We start from the raw sequence: 21,301 nt of genomic DNA, 5'->3' as shown, positions 1-21,301 counted from the left end.
ATGGACTCTAATAGTAATATGTTGCCTGCTATACAGTTCAGAACCATGTGACATCTCACTATTATTAATATATGTCACAATCTTTACAGCACCGTGGTGCAAACATCTTCAATATGGGCAGGAAAATCTGATTATTTCTAAGCATATCATGCTTTAGTCATACCCGAAAAGGAAAAAAACTACCAGTGAGCTAGTGTCCACCCCTAACAAAGTGCCGTTCATTGGTTGGGAAGAGGTTAATACATGTGATCTCAGAACGGTCATGTGTCTTGCCCGCTTTTACATCTGCCCATGGAAACTACTTCTGACACCTTAACTGACTTTGTCACCAGAACACAGGAGTCTCCAAAACAATCCCAACCCCCTTTCATCAGCCACAACAATGAGACCTATTTATCCCAGCTCAGCAGACGAAAACTATTAAGACATTTGTGGCTCTACATTGTACTGCCAGACAATGGAATGTAAAGCTGGCCATAGACACTGGGCAGCCAAGACTCAACCACCCTCAGGCGTCTTTTCTGGCCATCACTGGCAGCACAAGACACCACGGTTTGGACAAAGATTTTGAACTGGTTTGATGATCATTACTATAACCCTGCATTAGTTATCACAATACACCCTTGCTGTTCTATTGCCACTGGTAAAGGCAGGTACGATTGGCCATACACTCATAGATGGGGCTCATAATCCTCCATCCACGCTATATAACATCAAATGGTCTAATCTCCCATGCTGTGACTAGTCTATTTTGACAGCTGGCCCCGTTGGCGGTCAAAATATCGGTCAATGGCTGCATCTGATAGGATGCAGCCACTGTACAGCCCAACATTTTCCATCAGATCTCTTTGACAAAAGTGAATTGAATGAACGATCAGCTTTTGGTGAATGAAGTGAAGCTGTCAGGAACATCCACCAAGTGATATTCGCACAGTGTATGGCCAGTGGCCATTAGACCAGCCTTTTAGCACCCCGAGGAATCCTTGAATTGATCTTCAGGTTTGGGGGGACCCCCTGCTAAAACCAATTAATCTGGGATCAGGTGGAAAATGCCCCTTACAATGGTGGCCAGTGGAAAGAATACCCCCTTACAATGGCGGCCAGGCTGCCATTCTTAGAGACAGCTAAAAAAGATCATCTGTGTCATGCTGATGGCTTTGCCAATTGTTGTTGCCCCCCCAGGCCTATGCAGGCTTCATCAGATGGAAAATCTATCAGCCACAGCTTAAAGGTCCCCAAGCAGCCTCTGGAAGGGTACTGGTTGAGAATAGTGTGTAGATCTCCCTGTTGGACAGACGTCGACCGGTAGACTGACTTCTGCCAGACTGTTGGAAACGTTTCTTTGGATCAGCAGCTGCAGCACTGATCAGTGTATTCTGACAGTGGAGGAGGCCCACTGCCAGAATACAACAGCACATCAGGGAGGATTCCTCCATAAACCTTGTTTGTGGATGGGGGAATACATATTTATTTATTTTTCTTTCTGCATTCAGCCCATTCAGCGTGTGTACCCAGCTTTAGATTGTAACCAGGTTTGCCTGAAACCGCCAAGGACCCTTCATACCAAGTGCACTGGATGTGTGCCAAGCATGTGCATTACAAAACAAGAAGCCCCATTTCCTATGGTGTCAGACCCCCTTTGCTGCACTGTACTATAGTACTTTCTTTAACCACTTCAGCCCCGGAAGGATTTACCTCCTTCCTGAGCAAGCCCTTTTTTGCGATACGGCACTGCGTTGCACACTGAGTTGCTTTAACTGACAATTGCGCGGTCGTGCGATGTTGTACCCAAACAAAGTTGACGTACTTTTCCCCACCAATTGAGCTTTCTTTTGGTGGTATTTGATCACCTCTGCATTTTTTTATTTTTTGCGCTATAAACAAAAAAAGACTGACAATTTTGAAAATAAAGCAATATTTTTTGCTAAAATAAATTTTTTTTTAATTAAAACTGAGGAAGTAATTTTGGATAGAGATAGAGATATATATATATATATATATACACATACATACATACATACATATATATACACATACATACACACACACACACAATTACTTCCTCAGTTTAGGCTAATATGTATTCTACATTTTTTTATTTTTTTTTAATTTTACCAAAATTAAGGAAGAGCATATATTATTTGGTTTGCGCAAAAGTTAACGAGTCTACAAAATAAGGGATAGATTTGTGGCATTATTATTATTGCGATTTTTATCATGACTGAAAAATTGCAGCAGACAGATCGGACACTTTTGACACTTATACAGAGATCAGTGCTATAAAAATGCACTGATTACTGTGTAAGTGTCACCGGCAGGGAAGGGGTTAAACACTAGGGGGTGATCAAGGGGTTAAGTGTGTTCCCTAAGTGTGTTCTAACTGTGTGGGGGGGGGGGTTCACTAGGATATGACAGATCACTGCTCCCATTCACTGAGTGAGAGCAGTAGATCTCTGTCATGTCACTAGGCAGAACAGGGAAATGCCTTGTTTACATACGCATCTCCATGTCCTGCCTCTCCGTGGCACGATCGCGGGTCACCGACGGTCATGACGCGGTGACGTACCGGTAAGTTGTTTTGTGCACCTGTGCCACTTTGCCCACGTATATCGGCGTGGGCTGGTCGGCAAGTGGTTAAATGCAGTGGGTTGGGACCCAAACTACCTCATTGCAATGTTACTGTTTGAATAGAAATGTATGGAATGTCATGCCATAAATCAGAATAAAGTTTGCACAGAAAAAAAAAGGGTAAACAGTGTGGTGTGCTGGGATGGGTCCAGCAGCTCTGTGATCAGCACATCTGTATGGTGGGGAATGAGCCCTAACAATTCTGGCCATACTGCTAACAACAGGTCACTTTCTGTCATAAATATTTCCTGATTTCAGCAACCAGAGAATAAAATGGCAATTGATCAATGATGTCTTTGTGATGGGCACTGAGGTGTATTCATAGATTTCCAGCCTGTTCTCGATCGGATTGTCAGTGCAAACCAGAAAACGGTTGTGACGATGAAGCGGATTGCATGGTGTATGGTCAGTGTACAATGACCAGCCATCTAATAAGGAATAGCCCCCCTTTTGTTGCTAGAACAGCCCTGACCTGGCAAAGCATGGACTCCACTAGACCTGTGAAGGTATGCTGTGATATCTGGCACCGAGCCATCGGTAGCAAAGCCTTTAAGTTGTAAGTGTGGGCCTCCTTGAGTCGGACTTGTTTTCCAGCACATGCTCAGTTGGATTGATATTTGGAGGTCAAGTCAACACCTCAAACTTGTTGTGTTCCTAAAACCATTCTTGAATTCATCAGACCAGGCCACTTCCTTCCACTGTTCCGTGGTCCAGTTCTGATGCTCACATGCCCAGTGTAGATTTTCTGGCTATGGACACGAGTCAGCATGGACACCCTGACGGATCTGTGGCTACTCAGCCCCATACGCAACAAACTGCGATACAATGTATGTTATGACACCTTTCTATCAGAACCAGCATCACCTATTCCAGCAATCTGAGCTCCAGTAGCTCTTCTATTGGATCGCACTAAAACGGACCAACCTTCGCTTCCTATGTCCATCAATCAGCCTTGGCCACCCGTGACCCTGTCACCAGTTTCCTGGTTTCCCTTCTTTGGGACACTTTTGGTCGGTCCTGACCACCGCAGACCAAGAACATTCCACAAGAGCTACAGTATTGGAGTTGTTCTGACCCAGTCATCCAACCATTATAACTTGGCCCTTGTCAAAGATCACGCAAATCATTACACTTTTTTTTTTCTTTAACATCAACTTCAGGGACAACATGTTCACTTGCTGTCTAATATATCCCACCCACTTTCAGATTCCATTCTAAGGAGATAATCCATGTTATTCACTTTAACTGGTCAATGTTCATACTGTTATGGCTGATCAGTGTATAATCCCAGCACACTGTCCTCTATACTGACACTTATTACTTCTCATCATAGTGCCCCCCCACACTCATTACTCCTCATCATAGTGCCCCCCCCCCACACTCATTACTCCTCATCATAGTGCCCCCCCCCCACACTCATTACTCCTCATCATAGTGCCCCCCCCCACACTCATTAATCCTCATCATAGTGCCCCCCCCACACTCATTACTCCTCATCATAGTGCCCCCCCACACTCATTACTTCTCATCATAGTGCCCCCCCACACTCATTACTTCTCATCATAGTGCCCCCCCACACTCATTACTTCTCATCATAGTGCCCCCCCCACACTTATTACTTCTCATCATAGTGCCCCCCCACACTTATTTCTCCTCATCATAGTGCCCCCCCACACTCATTACTCCTCATCATAGTGCCCCCCACACTCATTACTCCTCATCATAGTGCCCCCCCACACTCATTACTCCTCATCATAGTGCCCCCCCACACTCATTACTCCTCATCATAGTGCCCCCCCACACTCATTACTCCTCATCATAGTGCCCCCCCACACTCATTACTCCTCATCATAGTGCCCCCCCACACTTATTTCTCCTCATCATAGTGCCCCCCCACACTCATTACTCCTCATCATAGTGCCCCCCCACACTCATTATTACTCATCATAGTGCCCCCCCCCACACTCATTACTCCTCATCATAGTGCCCCCCCCCACACTCATTACTTCTCATCATAGTGCCCCCCCCACACTCATTACTCCTCATCATAGTGCCCCCCCACACTCATTACTCCTCATCATAGTGCCCCCCCACACTCATTACTTCTCATCATAGTGCCCCCCCCACACTTATTTCTCCTCATCATAGTGCCCCCCCACACTCATTACTTCTCATCATAGTGCCCCCCACACTCATTACTCCTCATCATAGTGCCCCCCCACACTCATTACTCCTCATCATAGTGCCCCCCCCCACACTCATTACTTCTCATCATAGTGCCCCCCCCCCACACTTATTACTTATCATAGTGCCTCCCCACACTTATTTCTCCTCATCATAGTGCCCCCCCCCCACACTTACTTATTACTTCTCATCATAGTGCCCCCCCCCCACACTTATTACTTCTCATCATACTGCCCCCCCTCCCCCACACTTATTACTTCTCATCATAGTGCCCCCCTCCCACACGTACTCATCATCATAGTGCCCCTCTTGCCCGACACTTATTACTTCTCATCATAGTCCCCCTCATTGTACACAGTGACAGAGAGTATGGGGGTGTTGGGCTTCTGCACACTACAAGTCTCAGCACACTCCCCTCCCCCATGCTGGGTGACCCCGGTGAGGTCTCAGTGAGGAGAAGTTGCTGTCAGTGATTGTAGAGTCCCCCTCCCTCCCTCCTCCCCGTCCATGCTCCGCTCTCACCTCGTCCCATTTGATGAACTTGCTGCCCCGTTGTAGAATGTCCGGTACCTGCACCGGCTCCAGCTGCAGAGAGTGTACCCCCGGCCGGGCCCCCGCCATGACTGAGGGCAGCTCAGGGGGGCGAGAAGAGGGAGGTGAGGAGACACAAGCGGGGACTGACTTGGAGGGAGAGGTGAGGGGAGGGGACAAGGGAGGAGGGGGCGGGACCGGCTCATAGAGGGGCGGGGACAGGGAGGGCTGGGAGAAGTCGGGGATGAGACGGTACCAGGAAGGAGGAAAGTTCTCTTATCTCCGCACTACCCCGCTCAGCATTACTCCCGCACCACGTGACCCGCTTCCTCCAATCAACGGCCCTGACCTGTCCTGGCACCTGTGTAGAGCGGAGGGGAGAGTTCTGTCCCGTCACATTCCTTACATACCGCTCTCCCAGGTGACCCCGCCCACACACAGGATGACACATGACAGCGGGCAGCGGCCGGGCCACATGGGCTCAGGGGGTGTGAGGGGCCCGGATGTGATCAGTACAGGTGTGCTGTGTTCCCGGCTCATCTCCTTCATCCTATGGGAGTCCTAAACATCAGGACTGATCAGTGCAGCCTCCGACAGCGGCATATTTCAGGCTGACATCCACTGTGACAGGCGAGGGGCTGGACGCTGCACTTCCGCCCCTGAGGCACATTATAATGGATTGGACACTCAGATCACACAGCCCGGGACTAATTCATTCAGTCACTGTACCACATAGCTCACATCTGTCCCCGATTCGGAGCATTGTCCCTCTGTCCCTCATTTTGGTCTGATCTATATAAAATGCACTGTTTATCTCTCAAAAAGTGTTTCCCAGTGATAAACCTTTCTAAATTTCTCCATCTGTAAATTTCATAAGCCAATATAAAGGAATAGTGTGGTAAAAAAGCATTTGTGGGTTTTATCTAATCATTGTTTTAAACATAATTCTCCTTTAAGGGGGCGTGCCAAGGGGGTGTGTCTTATATCTACATACATTTCCTAACAGGTGTCCCTCATTCCCATGTCAGAAAGTTGGGAGGTATGGTACTGTGTACAGCCTGTGTGCATCTTGTATGTGTGCGCATCCCATATATCTGCATCTTATGTGCACATCCCATGTGTGCGCATCCCATATATCTGCATCTTATGTGCACATCCCATGTGTGCGCATCTTGTATGTGTGCGCATCTCGTATGTGTGTATCTTATGTGCACATCCCATGTGTGCACATCTCGTATATCTGCATCTTATGTGCACATCCCATGTGTGCGCATCCCATATATCTGCATCTTATGTGCACATCCCATGTGTGCGCATCTTGTGTGTGCATCCCACGTGTGCGCATTCCATGTGTGCGCATCTCGTATATCCGCATCTTATGTGCACGTCCCATGTGTGCGCATCTTGTATGTGTGCGCATCTTGTACGTGTGCGCATCTCGTATATCTGTATCTTATGTGCACATCCCATGTGTGCCCATATTGTATATCTGCATCTTATGTGCGCATCTCGTATGTGTGTATCTTATGTGCACATCCCATGTGTGCCCATATCGTATATCTGCATCTTATGTGCGCATCTCGTATGTGTGTATCTTATGTGCACATCCTGTATGTGTGCGCATCCCATGTGTGCGCATCTTGTACGTGTGCGCATCTCGTATATCTGTATCTTATGTGCACATCCCATGTGTGCCCATATCGTATATCTGCATCTTATGTGCGCATCTCGTATGTGTGTATCTTATGTGCACATCCCATGTGTGCGCATCTTGTATGTGTGCGCATCCCATGTGTGCGCATCTTGTACGTATGCGCATCTCGTATATCTGTATCTTATGTACACATCCCATGTGTGCCCATATCGTATATATCTGCATCTTATGTGCACATCCCATGTGTGCGCATCTTGTATGTGTGCGCATCTCGTATGTGTGTATCTTATGTGCACATCCCATGTGTGCACATCTCGTATATCTGCATCTTATGTGCACATCCCATGTGTGCGCATCCCATATATCTACATCTTATGTGCACATCCCATGTGTGCCCATCCTATGTGTTAGGGGTAGGCAACCTCTGCCCTCCAGCTGTGGGGAAACTACAAATCCCATCATGCCTCTGCGAGTCATGCCTGTGACTGTCTGGGTCTTGCCGTTTCACCACAGCTGGAGGGCTGAGGTTGCCTACCCCTGCTACATGGGCATCTTATGTGTACATCCTATATATGCATCTTATAGCTGCTGTTGGCGTACACATCTCACTGACAGTCAAAACCCACCCTGACCTGTATGTGACCCTATGCCATATCCTCAGTCTGTCACCAACCAAAATCCATACAGTTATCACCATATTATATCAAATAAAATAAATATATAAAATATATATCAGGGCTGTTAATGATTCAAATTTTCTTGTTCAATTATTCGTTTTTTTTTTTAATCGACTAATTTCGATTAATTATAACACACATACAGATCCAACTACTTTTAGCTGATCTCCTTGCATTGCAACTCTGCATTAGTCTGTGGTAAATGTGGTATACAGTATATACCAGTGATGGCGAACCTTGGCACCCCAGATGTTTTGGAACTACATTTCCCATTATGCTCAACGACACTACACAGTTGCTGAGCATCATGGGAAATGTAGTTCCAAAACATCTGGAGTGCCAAGGTTCCACATCACTGCTATATACAATCACCCGACACTAGTTTCCACAATCCATGACTTAACTGCACAGTTCACACAAATACGTTTTAAATTCAAACTGTAGCACTGACGCAAGTCTTTTTTGTTTTCCACAGTAGCGTGACAATCCCTCCGTCTCCGGTCTAACTAATCACTCTCACCTTATGGCATGGACCCCTGTGCAAACAGGTGGTCATGCAAGCAGGCATCAAAAGGGTTAACATGGACCATAAACGTCTCGCACGTCTCCTTAGATCTCAGCAAGGACGCCCGGTCATGGGTAGAAAGAAAAGATCTAAGTGCTCACCGCTTAAGTATAAGATTTAATTCTTGTGTTCAAACACAAACAACTCACATAAAGATAATAAAACATAGCATGTAAAGCAGACAATCGTGTTAGTTCCGTAGGGCAGCAGCAGGTGAAGTCATACATAGCTCCTCCCCCGTACGAGTTACGTTCAATCAGAACTTAGACGTCACCGTACTCCTCCCCCCTTCCCTTGAAGACGGAGGCACTTGGGGAAGGGGGAGGAGTCCGGTCACATTGATGTCCGTGACGTCACCGGATCTCCAACAGAACTCCCTGAAGACCCAGAAGCCAGCGGAGAGGTGAGTACCGATCAAAAGAATTTTGATCGATCAAAAAAAAAAAGAGTGATTAATCAAGGAATTAATCTTTAATTTCCACAGCCCTAATTATATATATATATATATATATATATATATATATATATATATATATATATATTATTTTTATTTGATATAATGTGGTGATATGTTGTCAGCCATTATATTTCAACCACTTTAATACTGAGACTTTCACCCCTTCCTGCCCAGGTCAATTTTCAGCTTTCAGCGCTGTTGCACTCACTCAATTGTGAGGTCATGCAATACTGTAAGGAAAGGCTTGCAATTAGACTAAATAGCTGCTTTGGACGGACTTCTGTGCACAAGCTAATACATGCTGTCTCTCGTGCTCAGAGAAATTGGGCAATGGCTAATGCCCTCACGCATTCTCATGTGCGCCAGCGCTTGTGTGTAATTGTCACAGTTGCTGGCGACAGTCATGCTATTTAAACTTGGCCAGTGCTCAGGATCAGTGCTGCTTTGTACTATCCAGTACCTGGTAGAAGAGCCTGATATGATGAGGAAGGCCTCTCTTGCACCTCTGACTCAGGGCCCCTGATAGTGTAGACAGGAGTACAGAGTGGCATAATAACATAGTAGGTAAGGTTGAATAAACACAAGGGTCCATCCGGTTCAACCTGTGTTGGTGTGTGTGCGCATGTAGAAAAATCATTTCCCATATCCCTGTATGTTGTGTTCACTAAGATGCCCGCCCAAGAGTCTTTTAAAACTATCTATGCCTCTTGCTGACAGAACTGATTGTGAAAGAGAGTTCCACATCCTTACCGCCCTGACAGTGAAAACCCCCTACACAGCTTAAAGAGGAGCTCTAGGCTCCTTCAGAAAAAAATAAAAGTCAGCAGCTGTAAATAATATAGCTGCTGACTTTTAATATTAGGACACTTGCCTGTCCAGGGATCCTGTGGTGTCTCAATTGATTTTTCCATCTGCTCTCGGGTGCTGCCGCTGCCATTGTTTGTAAGTGAAACCGGCAATGAAGCCTTACGGTTCCCTACTGCAAATGCGTCAAGAGCGCTGAGCTTTGTAAATGGCCCAATGGTGGGAAAAGGAGGAGGGAAGCCATGGCAAGATCACCCAGAAGTGGAAGTGGGTACCTGTCACAACCAGGTACTCTCACATCCCCGAACGGTGCAGATAAGCGCAGCTTCCCCTTTTGGGTGGAACTCTGCTTTAAGATTAAACCACTTCTCTTCCAGTCTCATCGTGTGGCCCCATGTCTTCTTACACTCCCTGACACTGGAAAGTGTCATACTTACAGTGGAATCGCCCTTGTGGTGTTTGCATATCACTATCATATCTCCTCTTAAGAGTATCTGCTCCAGCGAGAATACATTTAGTGCTTGTAGTTGTCCCTTGTAATTAGGGCCTCCAGACCCCATATTAAATTATATTGCCCTTCTCTGAACTCTCTCCAGTTCCAGCACATCCTAAGGATTGGTGACCAGAAATGGACAGAATGCTCCAGATGTGGTCTAATCAGAGTTTTATAAAGTGGTAGAATTATTGTTTTATCTCTGGAGTAAATTGCCTTTTTAATGCATGCTAATATTCTGCTGGCTTTGCTTGCTGCAGCTTGGCATTACATGCTATTACTCTGTCTTCTACTAGAACCCCCAAAATCTTCTCTATACTGGAATCCCGTAGAGCAGTGATGGCGAACCTTGGCACCCCAGATGTTTTGGGACTACTTTTCCCATGATGCTCATGCACTCTGCAGTGTAGTTGAGCATCATAGGAAATGTAGTTCCAAAACATCTGGGATGCCAAGGTTCGCCATTACTACCCTAGGGGTTCTCCCCCTAGTGAGTAACTTGCGTTTATATTTTTAACCCCCAAGTACATTACCTTACATTTTTTAATGTTAAACTTAATTTGCCATCTAGTTACCCACCCCATTATTTTATTCAGATCTTCTTGTAAAGTTTCTATATCCTGCTGTGATGTTATTGCCCTACTTATTTTTGTGTTGTCAGTAAATACTGAGCTTGAACTATTTATCCCATCCTCTATATCATTTATAAATAAATTAAACAGAACTGGTCCCAGGACAGAGCTCTGGGGTACCCCACTTACCACTCCAGGCCATTCTGAGTACACGTTATTTATCATTATGAGTGCCTGTAAGTTTTGCTAGCAGCAGGCAGGTGTCCACACTGGGTAGGAGAAGTCGTCAGATGGCTCCAACAAGCAGACGAGCAGGTCAGCAGCTGGTACTGGCGAAAGCGGGCAGAGAAGCAGAGCCAGGCAGGCCGGGTCATACACAGACAGGATGGATGGGGTATAGGGCACAGGCAGGAACGTGGTCAGGAAACAAGCTGGGTCTGGAACCAATCAGTAAAGCAGGAGCCAACAGAGCAGACAAATGGAAGTCAGGGGACAAGCCAAGGTCGGTGCAGGTGGAGTTCAGAGAATGGTCAAGACAACTTTTTGAAATGGGAGCGAGGTATACCTATTGGCAAATGTATGTAGGCATAGGACACACACCCTGCAACACCTCTTACCATGCTCCCTTAAAAAGGAGAATTATACTAAAAAAATTATTAGTTAAACCCACAGGTGCTTTATTTTTACCACTACTATTCCTTTATATTGGCTTTTGAAGTTTACGCATGCAGCAGTTTAGTAAGTTTTTGTATGAAAGATTTAGCACCAGGAAACACTTTTTGAACCATAAATACTGCATTTTATATACAAACATATAGATCAGACCAAAATAAAGTACAAATGAGGAGCAATAAGGGACAGAGGGACTTTGTTCCAAATCAGGGACAGTTGGGAGGTAAGCACAGGTTACATGGAGGCCGAAGACAAAGCAGCACTGGCTGAGTTTAAATAGCCCGATTGGCTCCAGCATCTGTCACAGGTGCACGCAATCTCCGGCGCGCACAAGATTGCAATTCCTCTGAGCATAAGAGGGAACATGCATTAGCCTGTACACAGAAGTTAATCCAGAGGAGTTCTCATCTATTTGCAAGCTTTTCCTTAAAAACAATGTACCCCTATGAAATGTTATAATTGTTTTCAACAGAGCTTTCTTTTGGTGGTATTTAATTACCATTTGTTTTGTTTTTTATTTTTTGCTAAACAAATTAAAAAAGACTGCAAATTCTGAAGAAAAATAAAATTTCTACATAGTTTGTGTTTTTATTTCTAAAAAAAAAAAAATTCTCCTTCACTGATGTGTGCTGATGAGGCTGCACTGATAATCAGGGCATTGATGATCAATGCAAATGTCCCCTGCCAGAATTGCCAAACTCTCTCCTCACACTGTGACATCACATGAGGAAAGGAAAGCTGAAAACTGGCAACTTGTTTACAAGTGATACTGTGATTGGACACAGCTTATCACGTGGTAAAGGCCTGCTGTGATTGGCCCTTTGCCACGATCTTCACAGAGTGCGTCAGATGCGCGCCCCAGAGACTGCGCAGAGGGCATTGTTTTTGGATGTTTTTTGGCTATAGCGTGGTCTGGAACTTGTTAAGGCTTCAGTGTATATTGACATTGTGTAATAAAATGTATACTTTTTTACATATACATTTTGTAGTGTGTGTGTGTGTGTTTATTTACATATTTCTGTTTTCAGTCACATAAGGAGTTTGGAGAGCTGGAGGTGGAGAGACAGTAGTAAAACATGTAGAAAGAAAAGGAGGGTGCACCAACCTTGTGCATTACCAAAGATAAAATGTATTAAAAAAATTTAACAAGAGTAATACTCACAAACATTATAAAAAAGGCTTATCAGTGCTCCAGCAAGTGGAACCGTGTCTCTAGACACCTGCAACCTGGACCGGGTGTTAGGGGGAACCAGATGGCATCGCAAACGGCTTACGCATTATGAGGACCCTCTTTATCAGAGCCACAGCAATAGTAGACTGACCTCCTCCAGTTTCCTCTGTATATAACCACATGCACATGTCCAAGTGAACACCCACCATAGCCTGCCACACCCATCCGAGTGGGCATCGCCCACCATGTCAATCTATACTAGGATGTATATTGCTATCCACCATCTAAAAACTTTCTGCATAAAGTTGTCCATTAGCCTATTAATAGGGAGCCATAGCCCTGCGCCAACAAAGGCTCCCTATTAATAGCAGTCATCCCATACAGCAATTTAGCCTAGTATTTGAATGGGGAAGAAAGGAGATTTAAGTGACTTTGAACATGGCATGATTGGTGCCAGACGGGCTGGACTAAGTATTTCAAAAACTGCTGATCTACTGGAATTTTCACACACAACCATCTCTCATGTTTACACAGAATGGTCAGAAAAGAGAAAATATCCAGTGAGCGGAAGTTGTGTGGATGTAAATGCCTTGTTGATGTCAGAGGAGAATAGACAGATTGGTTCGAGATGATAGAAAAGCAACAGTGATCTAAATAACGACTCTTTACAACCAAGGTATGCGGAATACCATCTCTGCGCAATGCACAACACATTGAACCATGAAGCAGGTGGGCTACAGCAGCAGAAGACCACACTGGATGTCACTCCTGTCAGCTAAGAACTGGAAACTGAGGCTACAATTCACACAGTCTGGATTTCAGCTGCAACATTCAGATGGTAGGGTCAGAATTTGGAGTAAACAACATGAAAGCATGGATCCATCCTGCCTTGTATCAATGGTTAAGGCTGGTGGTGTAATGGGACGGGGGATATTTTCTTGGTACATATTAGGTCCCTTAGTACCAATTGAGCATCTTTTAAATGCCACAACCTACCTGAGTATTGTTGCTGACCATGTCCATCCCTGTATGACTACAGTGTACCCATCTTCTGATGACTACTTCCAGCAGGATAACTCACCATGTCACAAATCTCAAATCATCCCACCACTGGTTTATTAAATATGACAATGAGTTCACTGTACTCCAATGGCCTTCACAGTCACCAGATCTCATAAAATAGAGCAATGTTTCTCAACTCTAGTCCTCAAGTACCCCCAACAGGTCATGTTTTCAGGCTTTCCATTATTTTGCACAGGTGATTTTATCAGTTTCACTGCCTTAGTAATTACCACAGCTGTTTCATCTGAGGCAAATCCTGAAAACATGACCCGTTGGAGGTACTTGAGGACTGGAGTTGAGAAACATTTTAATAGAGCACCTTCGAGATGTGGTGGAGCAAATCCTGAAAACATGACCCGTTGGAGGTACTTGAGGACTGGAGTTGAGAAACATTTTAATAGAGCACCTTTGAGATGTGGTGGAGCAAATCCTGAAAACATGACCCGTTGGAGGTACTTGAGGACTGGAGTTGAGAAACATTTTAATAGAGCACCTTCGAGATGTGGTGGAGCAAATCCTGAAAACATGACCCGTTGGAGGTACTTGAGGACTGGAGTTGAGAAACATTTTAATAGAGCACCTTCGAGATGTGGTGGAACAGGAGATTCACATCATGGATATGCAGCCAACAAATCTGCAACAACTGCCTGATGCTATCATGTCGATATAGACCAAAATCTCTGAGGAATGTTTCCAACACCTTGTTTAATCTATGCCATGAAGAATTAAGGCAGTTCTGAGGGCAAAAGGAGGTCCAACCTGGTACTAAGGTATATCCAATAAAATGGCCAGCGGGTATATAGATAGAACTCAGGTATACAAACGTTTTATTGAACAATCTGTTCAGATCTATCTAATACAGAAAAGGACCCAGCCATGTTCCAGTTAACCACTTGAGCCTTGGAAGGATTTACCCCCTTCCTGACCAGAGCACTTTTTGTGATCCGTCGCTTTAATTGACGGTCATGTGTCCTTGTACCCACACAAAATTGACGTCCTTTTTTTCCTACAAATAGAGCTTTCTTTTGGTGGTATTTGACTGCTTCTGCGTTTTTAATTTTTTTGCACTATAAATTAAAAAAAAGCAACAATTTTGAAGAAAAGAAATATTTTTTTTACTTTTTGCTTTAATAAATATCCCCCAAAAATGTATAAAATTATTTTTTTCCTCAGTTTAGGCCAATATGTATTCTTCTACATATTTTTGGTAAAAAAAATCGCAATAAGCGTATGTTGATTGGTTTGCGCAAAATTAGGGGTTAAGTGTGTTCCCTAAGTGTGTTCTAACTGTGGGGGGGGGGGGGGGGGTGCTCACTAGGATATGACAGATCACTACTCCCGATCGCTGAGAGCAGTAGATCTCTGTCATGTCACTATGCAGAACAGGGAAATGTGTGACACGATCGCAGGCACCCGGCGAACATCGAGTCTACGGGACCAGCGATCACGGAGACTGCTGCGGTGCTTCTTAAAGGGGATGTACCTGTATGCCCTTTTGCCCACCAGTGCCATTCTGCTGACATAAATCGTCATGCGCTGGTCGGCAAGCGGTTAAACAAATGGACTGGTATGGGCACAGATGTAGGCAGATGTCATTGGATGATTTTCCATTTACATTTACAAACCCTTATGACCGTACCACTTTCAAAGCGTTCGTACAATAATGGGATCGTTAGTACAGAGCTTTCGATAGCCGATCACGACAGTTCATCCGATATTATCCGATCGAACAAGCATGGAAATTATATTCGTACGATTTTAGTTTAATCAGCACAGTTTCGCCCAAAAATACAATACAAATACACTACAACACATGACATCACTTCTGGTGTTTTGATCTGTCGTACGAGAATTTTCGTAACTTTAGTAAGCTCTTCATGTTCGCTATACAACTAGCATGCAAAAAAAAAAAAAAAACGGACAATATGTTGTCCGATTTTCGGATCGTGTGTACGGGGCTTTAGGATTGAATCGCTGTCTGGTTTTCATCTGAAAATAGACAGATGAGAAATGGTGCAAGGATCCTTTGTGCATCCATCTTCAGGTCAGTTTACATCAGCTTGCAACATCTGTCTTCAGTTTACATCTGTTTATGTCCACAAAAACACAAAAGAGCATGCACCTTTTATGTTTTTTTTTTTTTTTTCGGGGACATAAATGCCTCATTCACACTGGCCATTTAGCCCTGATGCATGAGTCTCCGGCAATTATCTGTGGCTGGCAGACACAAGAGCCTTATCCAGCCCTGCTTCCGTCAGCCTGTCAAGCTCTATGAGAATCTGACAGCTGCTATATCTGGAAAGGGCTAAATTCAGCTTTATCAATAAAAGTGCCTCTCACCCTGCCTATAACCCCATACACACTATCAGATTTTCTGCTGATTTTTGTCTTCGGATTTACCAAAACCATGTAGTATAAGGGCCTGCCTGATTGCATAAAAATTGAAACTCATAAGGTTTGACCTCATATTATATGGCTTTGGTAAATCTGAAGGAAAAAATCAGCAGAGAATCTAATAGTGTGTATGGGGCTTATGTCCGCCTTCAAATCTGCCAACAACTTTGCAGCTAATCCAGGTGCCTGGATAAATCGATATATGATATTAAATACCAGGATAGCCATTTTGCTTCATGAAGGCCAAATTTCACAGTCAGGTAAACACTGTAACCCTGCCCCACCCTGCCAAACGATGCGTCATACAGCAAGCATCCTACAATACCTGCGTGGCCCACGATTCCTGTTTCTTATAGCCACAGCACATATTTCTCAGCCAGGCTTTTATCTCCTCACTAATTCAGGGCACAGAAATAGCACCCTGGGACCACCCTAGTATCCTGGAGACCCCATTTTGTCACAAGGGAGAGTTAATCAAGGGGTATGAGTGTCAAATGTCATATGCTTTGGAGGGGTATGACATCAAATTTTAGGTTTTATGTGTAAATATATGTAATAAAATGGAAAAGTTGTGCTATTTTTTCAATAGCAAATAGTGATTCTCTATGCATTTTCTCTTAAAATGACAATAAACAATGCCCTTATCCTCCTAAAATATTCCATACAGATCCAACACTCGATGGTCCTTTTAATCTATTTTTCATTAAGGTTCACACTTGTACCAATGCAGAAACCAGTGCAATTACAGCGCCGGTTCCTGAATCGCATCTTTCCCGTAGGCAGTCCACACTGCCCTCTGCGAACCGCTCTGGGTGTCAATAAATTGTTAAACCATTTGCCGACCAGCGCACGCCGATTTACATCAGCAGAACTAACGGTGCTGGTGGGAAAAAGGGCGTACAGGTACGTCCCCTTTAAGAAGCAGTGCTTCAGGTGCACGTGCGCCTGCCGCGGTCCCCGTGACAGCGGGTCCCGCTGGCTCGATGTCCCCTGGGTGCCCGTGATTGTGTCACGGAGAGGTAGAATGGGGAGATGCTTTTGTAAACAAAGCATTTCCCCGCTCTGCCTAGTGACAGGACAGGGATCACTGCTCTCTGTCATGGAGATCAGTGATCGCTGTCATGTGTGTTGTAGCCCCTCCACCTCACAGTTAGAATCACTCCCTAGGATACACGTAACCCTTTCGTTGCCCCCTAGTGGTCAACCCCTTCACTGCCAGTGTCATTTACACAGTAATCAATGCATTTTTATATCACTGATCGCTGTATAAATGACAATGGTCCTAAAATAGTGTCAAAAGTGTCTGATCTGTCCACCATAATGTTGCAGTCCTGATAAAAATCGCAGGTCGCCTCAATTAGTAATAAAAAAAAATTACAAATAAAAACAAATTAAAAGTAAAAATGCCATTAAACTATACCCTATTTTGTAGACGCTATAAATTTTGCACAAACCAATCAATATACACTTATTGTGATTTTTTTTTTTTATACCAAAAATATGTAGAAGAATACATATCGGTCTAAACTGAGTAAACATTTTTTTTATATATTTTTGTGGGATATTTATTATAGAAAAAGTAAAAAATATTGTGTTTTGTTCAAAATTATCGCTATTTTTTTGTTTATAGCACAAAAAATAAAAACCGCACAAGTGATAAAATACCATAAAAAGAAAGCTCTATTTTTTTGGGGGAAAAAAAATTGTTTGGGTACAACAACACACGACCGCACAATTGTCAGTTAAAGAGACGCAGTGCCGAATCGCAAAAAGTGCTCTGGTCAGTAAGGGGGTAAATTCTTCCATGGCTAAAGCGGTTAATGACACCCCCAGATCGGTTCACAGGTCACAGTGTAAACTGTGAACTCACACAGGAATCAGATCGCATAGGTGGGAACACCCATGTGATCTGATTTCAGTGCGGGGAAAAAAGTCCCTGCACCTTTTTTTTGTGCGATTTCAATGCAAGTTCAGCCATACAACTGTATGGCTGAACTTGCAATTCACAGACATCACATGGGATCCGGCCCGCAGTGGGGGTGCGAATCACATGCAATGTCTGTGATGGACTTCTATGGATCACAGGAGTGCAGTTTGTTTTGTACTCCTGTGACCTGTTTTTAGCAGACAGAGGGTGTCTGAAGTCCATTCTCTGCTGACATCACAGAGTCGGTTCAGGTTCGGGCGTCATAACGACCATGGAGTCGGGATCCACCTAGATCCCTGGACCGACACCCGGTTCAGCCTCTCAGCAAACCTCTGAGAGCCTGAGCTGGCCGCTTCTGCCCCCCCTCCCTCCCCACAGTCCAGCGCCCCAGTGAGCGAGGAGGGGGCAGAGAAGAGAGCAATGACTGACAGCACCTCTGAAGTCGGGGAGCTGTGAGAACCAATCGATCAACGTTGTTCGATCGCTCAGTTCTCAGTGTTAGAGACGCTGGGGGACTGATGCTGCATCGGACCAATGCTGCATCCACCTAAGTATGAATAATAATAAAAAAAAACACATACTTCTCTTTTAAATTGTTTCTTATTGTGTTTTTATGCCTCCTTGAAGTGTCTTCAGTTGAGCTCTCAAACCTCTCCTTTTCCCCTCACTTCTCTTTGTTTGGAATGAGCAATACACATTAGTTGTGGTCATGTGCACTGCTCTATGCACAATAAAAAAATCCATAGTCCATCTGGGGGAGCAATGGAGGGAGTCTATATTCCTGCATACAGTGAGACCATGGAGAACAAATGTACCCACCCTCTAACCCCCCATTCACACCTGAACGTAGCATTTTCAGGCAGAAAATCGCACGATTTTACCGCAATTTCGTGTTTTTGTTTTTTTTGAAGGTATAGATTCGATATTTTGAATTGATTTTTTTTTTAAAACTAGTGTATCATTTAACTTTAACTTCAGATCTAGGTATCTTAGCTTCAGATCAGGTATTAGCAACACAGTTTCTCAGTGGTTAGCACTTCCACCTGGTAGCACTAGAGTCGCCAGTTTGAATCCCATCAATGGCACTACCTGCCTGGAGTTTATGTATTCTCCCTGTGCCTGCATAGGTTTCCTCCCACGCTCCAAGGACATGCTGGTAGGTTAATTGGCTCCTGTCTAAATTGGTCCTAGTATGTGTATATATAAGCTCACGTTCACACTGAGGGCAGTTTGAAATCATGCGAGTTCAGCTGCACGATTTCAAACCAGCATTTCAGTCCGACTTCGGGGGTGATTTAACAGACATCTGTGCGGGTTCATGCACAGTTGTCTATTGAAATCACCCCCGAAGTCGCCAAAAGTAGAGCAGAAAAGACTTTTGGGAATCAGTGCAGCGCCGCAAAGTGGGCGCCGCACCAATTCAGGCGGTGCCATTGTCGGTAATAGGCTCCAACTTAGCATGCGATTTGATATGTCAAATCGCTTGACAATCGGCCTAATGTGAATGTGGGCTGAATGTGAGTTAGGGGCCTTAGCTTGCAAGCTCCTAGAAGGCAGGGACTGCTGTGAATGCACAATATATATGTAAAGCGCTGCATTAATTTATGGCGTATACAGTATCTCACAAAAGTGAGTACACCCCCTCATATTTTAGTAAATATTTTATTATATCTTTTCATGTGACAACACTGAAGAAATTACATTTTGCTACAATGTAAAGTAGTGAGTGTACAGCTTGTATAACAGTGTAAATTTGCTGTCCCCTCACGATAATTCAACATAACTCAACACACAGCCATTAATGTCTAAACCGCTGGCAACAAAAGGGAGTACACCCCTAAGGGAAAATGTCCAAATTGAGCCCAAAGTGTCAATATTTTGTGAGGCCACCATTATTTTCCAGCACTGCCTTAACCCTCTTGGGCATGCAGTTCACCAGAGCTTTACAGGTTACCACTGGAGTCCTCTTCCATTCCTCCATGACAACATCATGGGACTGGTGGATGTTAGCGACCTTGCATTCTTCCACCTTCAGTTTGAGGATGCCCCACAGATGCTCAATAGGGTTTAGGTCTGGAGAAATGCTTGGCCAGTCCATCACCTTTACCCTCAGCTTATTTAGCAGGCAATGGTTGTCTTGGAGGTATGTTTTGGGTCGTTATCATGTTGGAATACTGCCCTGCTGCCCAGTCTCTGAAGGGAGGAGACCATGTTCTGCTTCAGTATGTGACAGTACATGCCAGAAGCACTCAGACCATGACACTCTCACCACCATGCTTGACTGTAGGCAAGACAAACTTGTCTTTGTACTCCTCACCTGTTTGCCGCCACACACAATTGACACCATCTGAATGAAATAAGTTTATCTTGGTCTCATCAGACCACAGCACATGGTTTCAGTAATCCATATCCTTAGTCTGCTTGTCTTCAGCAAACTGTTTGAGGTTTTTCTTGTGCATCATCTTTGGAAGGGGCTTTCTTCTGGGACGACAGCCATGCAGACCAATTTGGTGCAGTGTGCGGCGTATGGTCTGAGCATTGACACTATGACAACCCCCCACCCCTTCAACCTCTGCAGCAATGCTGGCAGCACTCATACATCGATTTTCCAAAAACAACCACTGGATATGACGCTGAGCACATGCATTCAACTTCTTTGGTCGACCATGGCGAGGCCTGTTCTGAGTGGAACCTGTCCTGTTAAACTGCTGTATGGTCTTGGCCAATCTCTCCACAGTTACCAGCTGTTCCTTATCCAGCTTGTCAGACCTGCCTACTTAAAGCTGTCCAGCTCACTTTATATCTGCCTTCGCCTTGGTCACATCACAAGAAACCATCGCCTGCAGTTCTGTTTTAAGACTGGATTGCTGACATCCCTTCTAGCTCCTTATCCTGCTTTCTGGCCTGGCTGATTACCCGATCTAGTTATTGAACTCTGGACTGGCTGACTACTCGATCCAGTTACTGGACTCTGGCTATGCTTTGACTACGCTTACTCGATTTACCTTTTTATTTTTATTAATAAACAAGTGTGATTTAATTGTACTTCTGTCTCGGTCTGATTCATGGCTTCTGACACCATGATGCTAAACTACACTGCAGAGTGCTGGGGCATCATGGGAAATGTAGTTCCAAAACATCTGGGGTGCCAAGGTTCACCATCACTGGCCTAGGCCATCTTTATGTGGAGCGACAATTAATTTTTTCAGATCTCAGAGTTCTTTGGCATGAGGTGCCATGTTGAACTTCCAGTGACCAGTATGAGAGAGTCAGAGCGATAACACCAAATTTTACACACCTGCTCCCCATTCAAACCTGAGACCTTTTAACACTAACGAATCACATGACATGGTGGGAGGGGGGTTCCAATTGGGCCCAATTTGGACATTTTAACTTAAGGATGTACTCAATTTAGCTGCCAGCGAGTTAGACATTAATGGCTGCATGCTGAGTTATTTTGAGGGGACAGTAAATTTACACTGTTATACAAGCTGTACACTGTCAGGGCTG

General features: G+C 44.5%; 1 protein-coding gene across 2 annotated transcripts in view; it reads right to left on the bottom strand.

Moving 5' to 3' along the window:
* The window catches only part of PLCB3 (phospholipase C beta 3), a 272,101-nt gene extending 266,568 nt beyond the window's left edge, over positions 1–5,533 (bottom strand). Inside the window, exon 1 of one of the 2 annotated variants that reach the window (XM_077455793.1) lies at positions 5,335–5,533. In XM_077455793.1, the coding sequence (XP_077311919.1) occupies positions 5,335–5,433 (99 nt within the window). In that variant the 5' untranslated portion in view covers positions 5,434–5,533. The remainder of the gene's footprint in view (positions 1–5,334) is intronic. The other variant, XM_077455792.1, reaches the window with a different exon arrangement.
* Positions 5,534–21,301: the final 15,768 nt, after the last annotated feature.

This window comes from Lithobates pipiens, unplaced genomic scaffold, assembly GCF_037356315.1.
Source record: "Lithobates pipiens isolate NorthernLeopardFrog02 unplaced genomic scaffold, aLitPip1_a1.2 Scaffold_10, whole genome shotgun sequence".
Classification (NCBI taxonomy): Eukaryota; Metazoa; Chordata; class Amphibia; order Anura; family Ranidae; genus Lithobates; species Lithobates pipiens.
The sequence above is the reverse complement of the archived record's forward strand: the minus strand, read 5'-3'. Positions and strand labels throughout refer to the sequence as shown.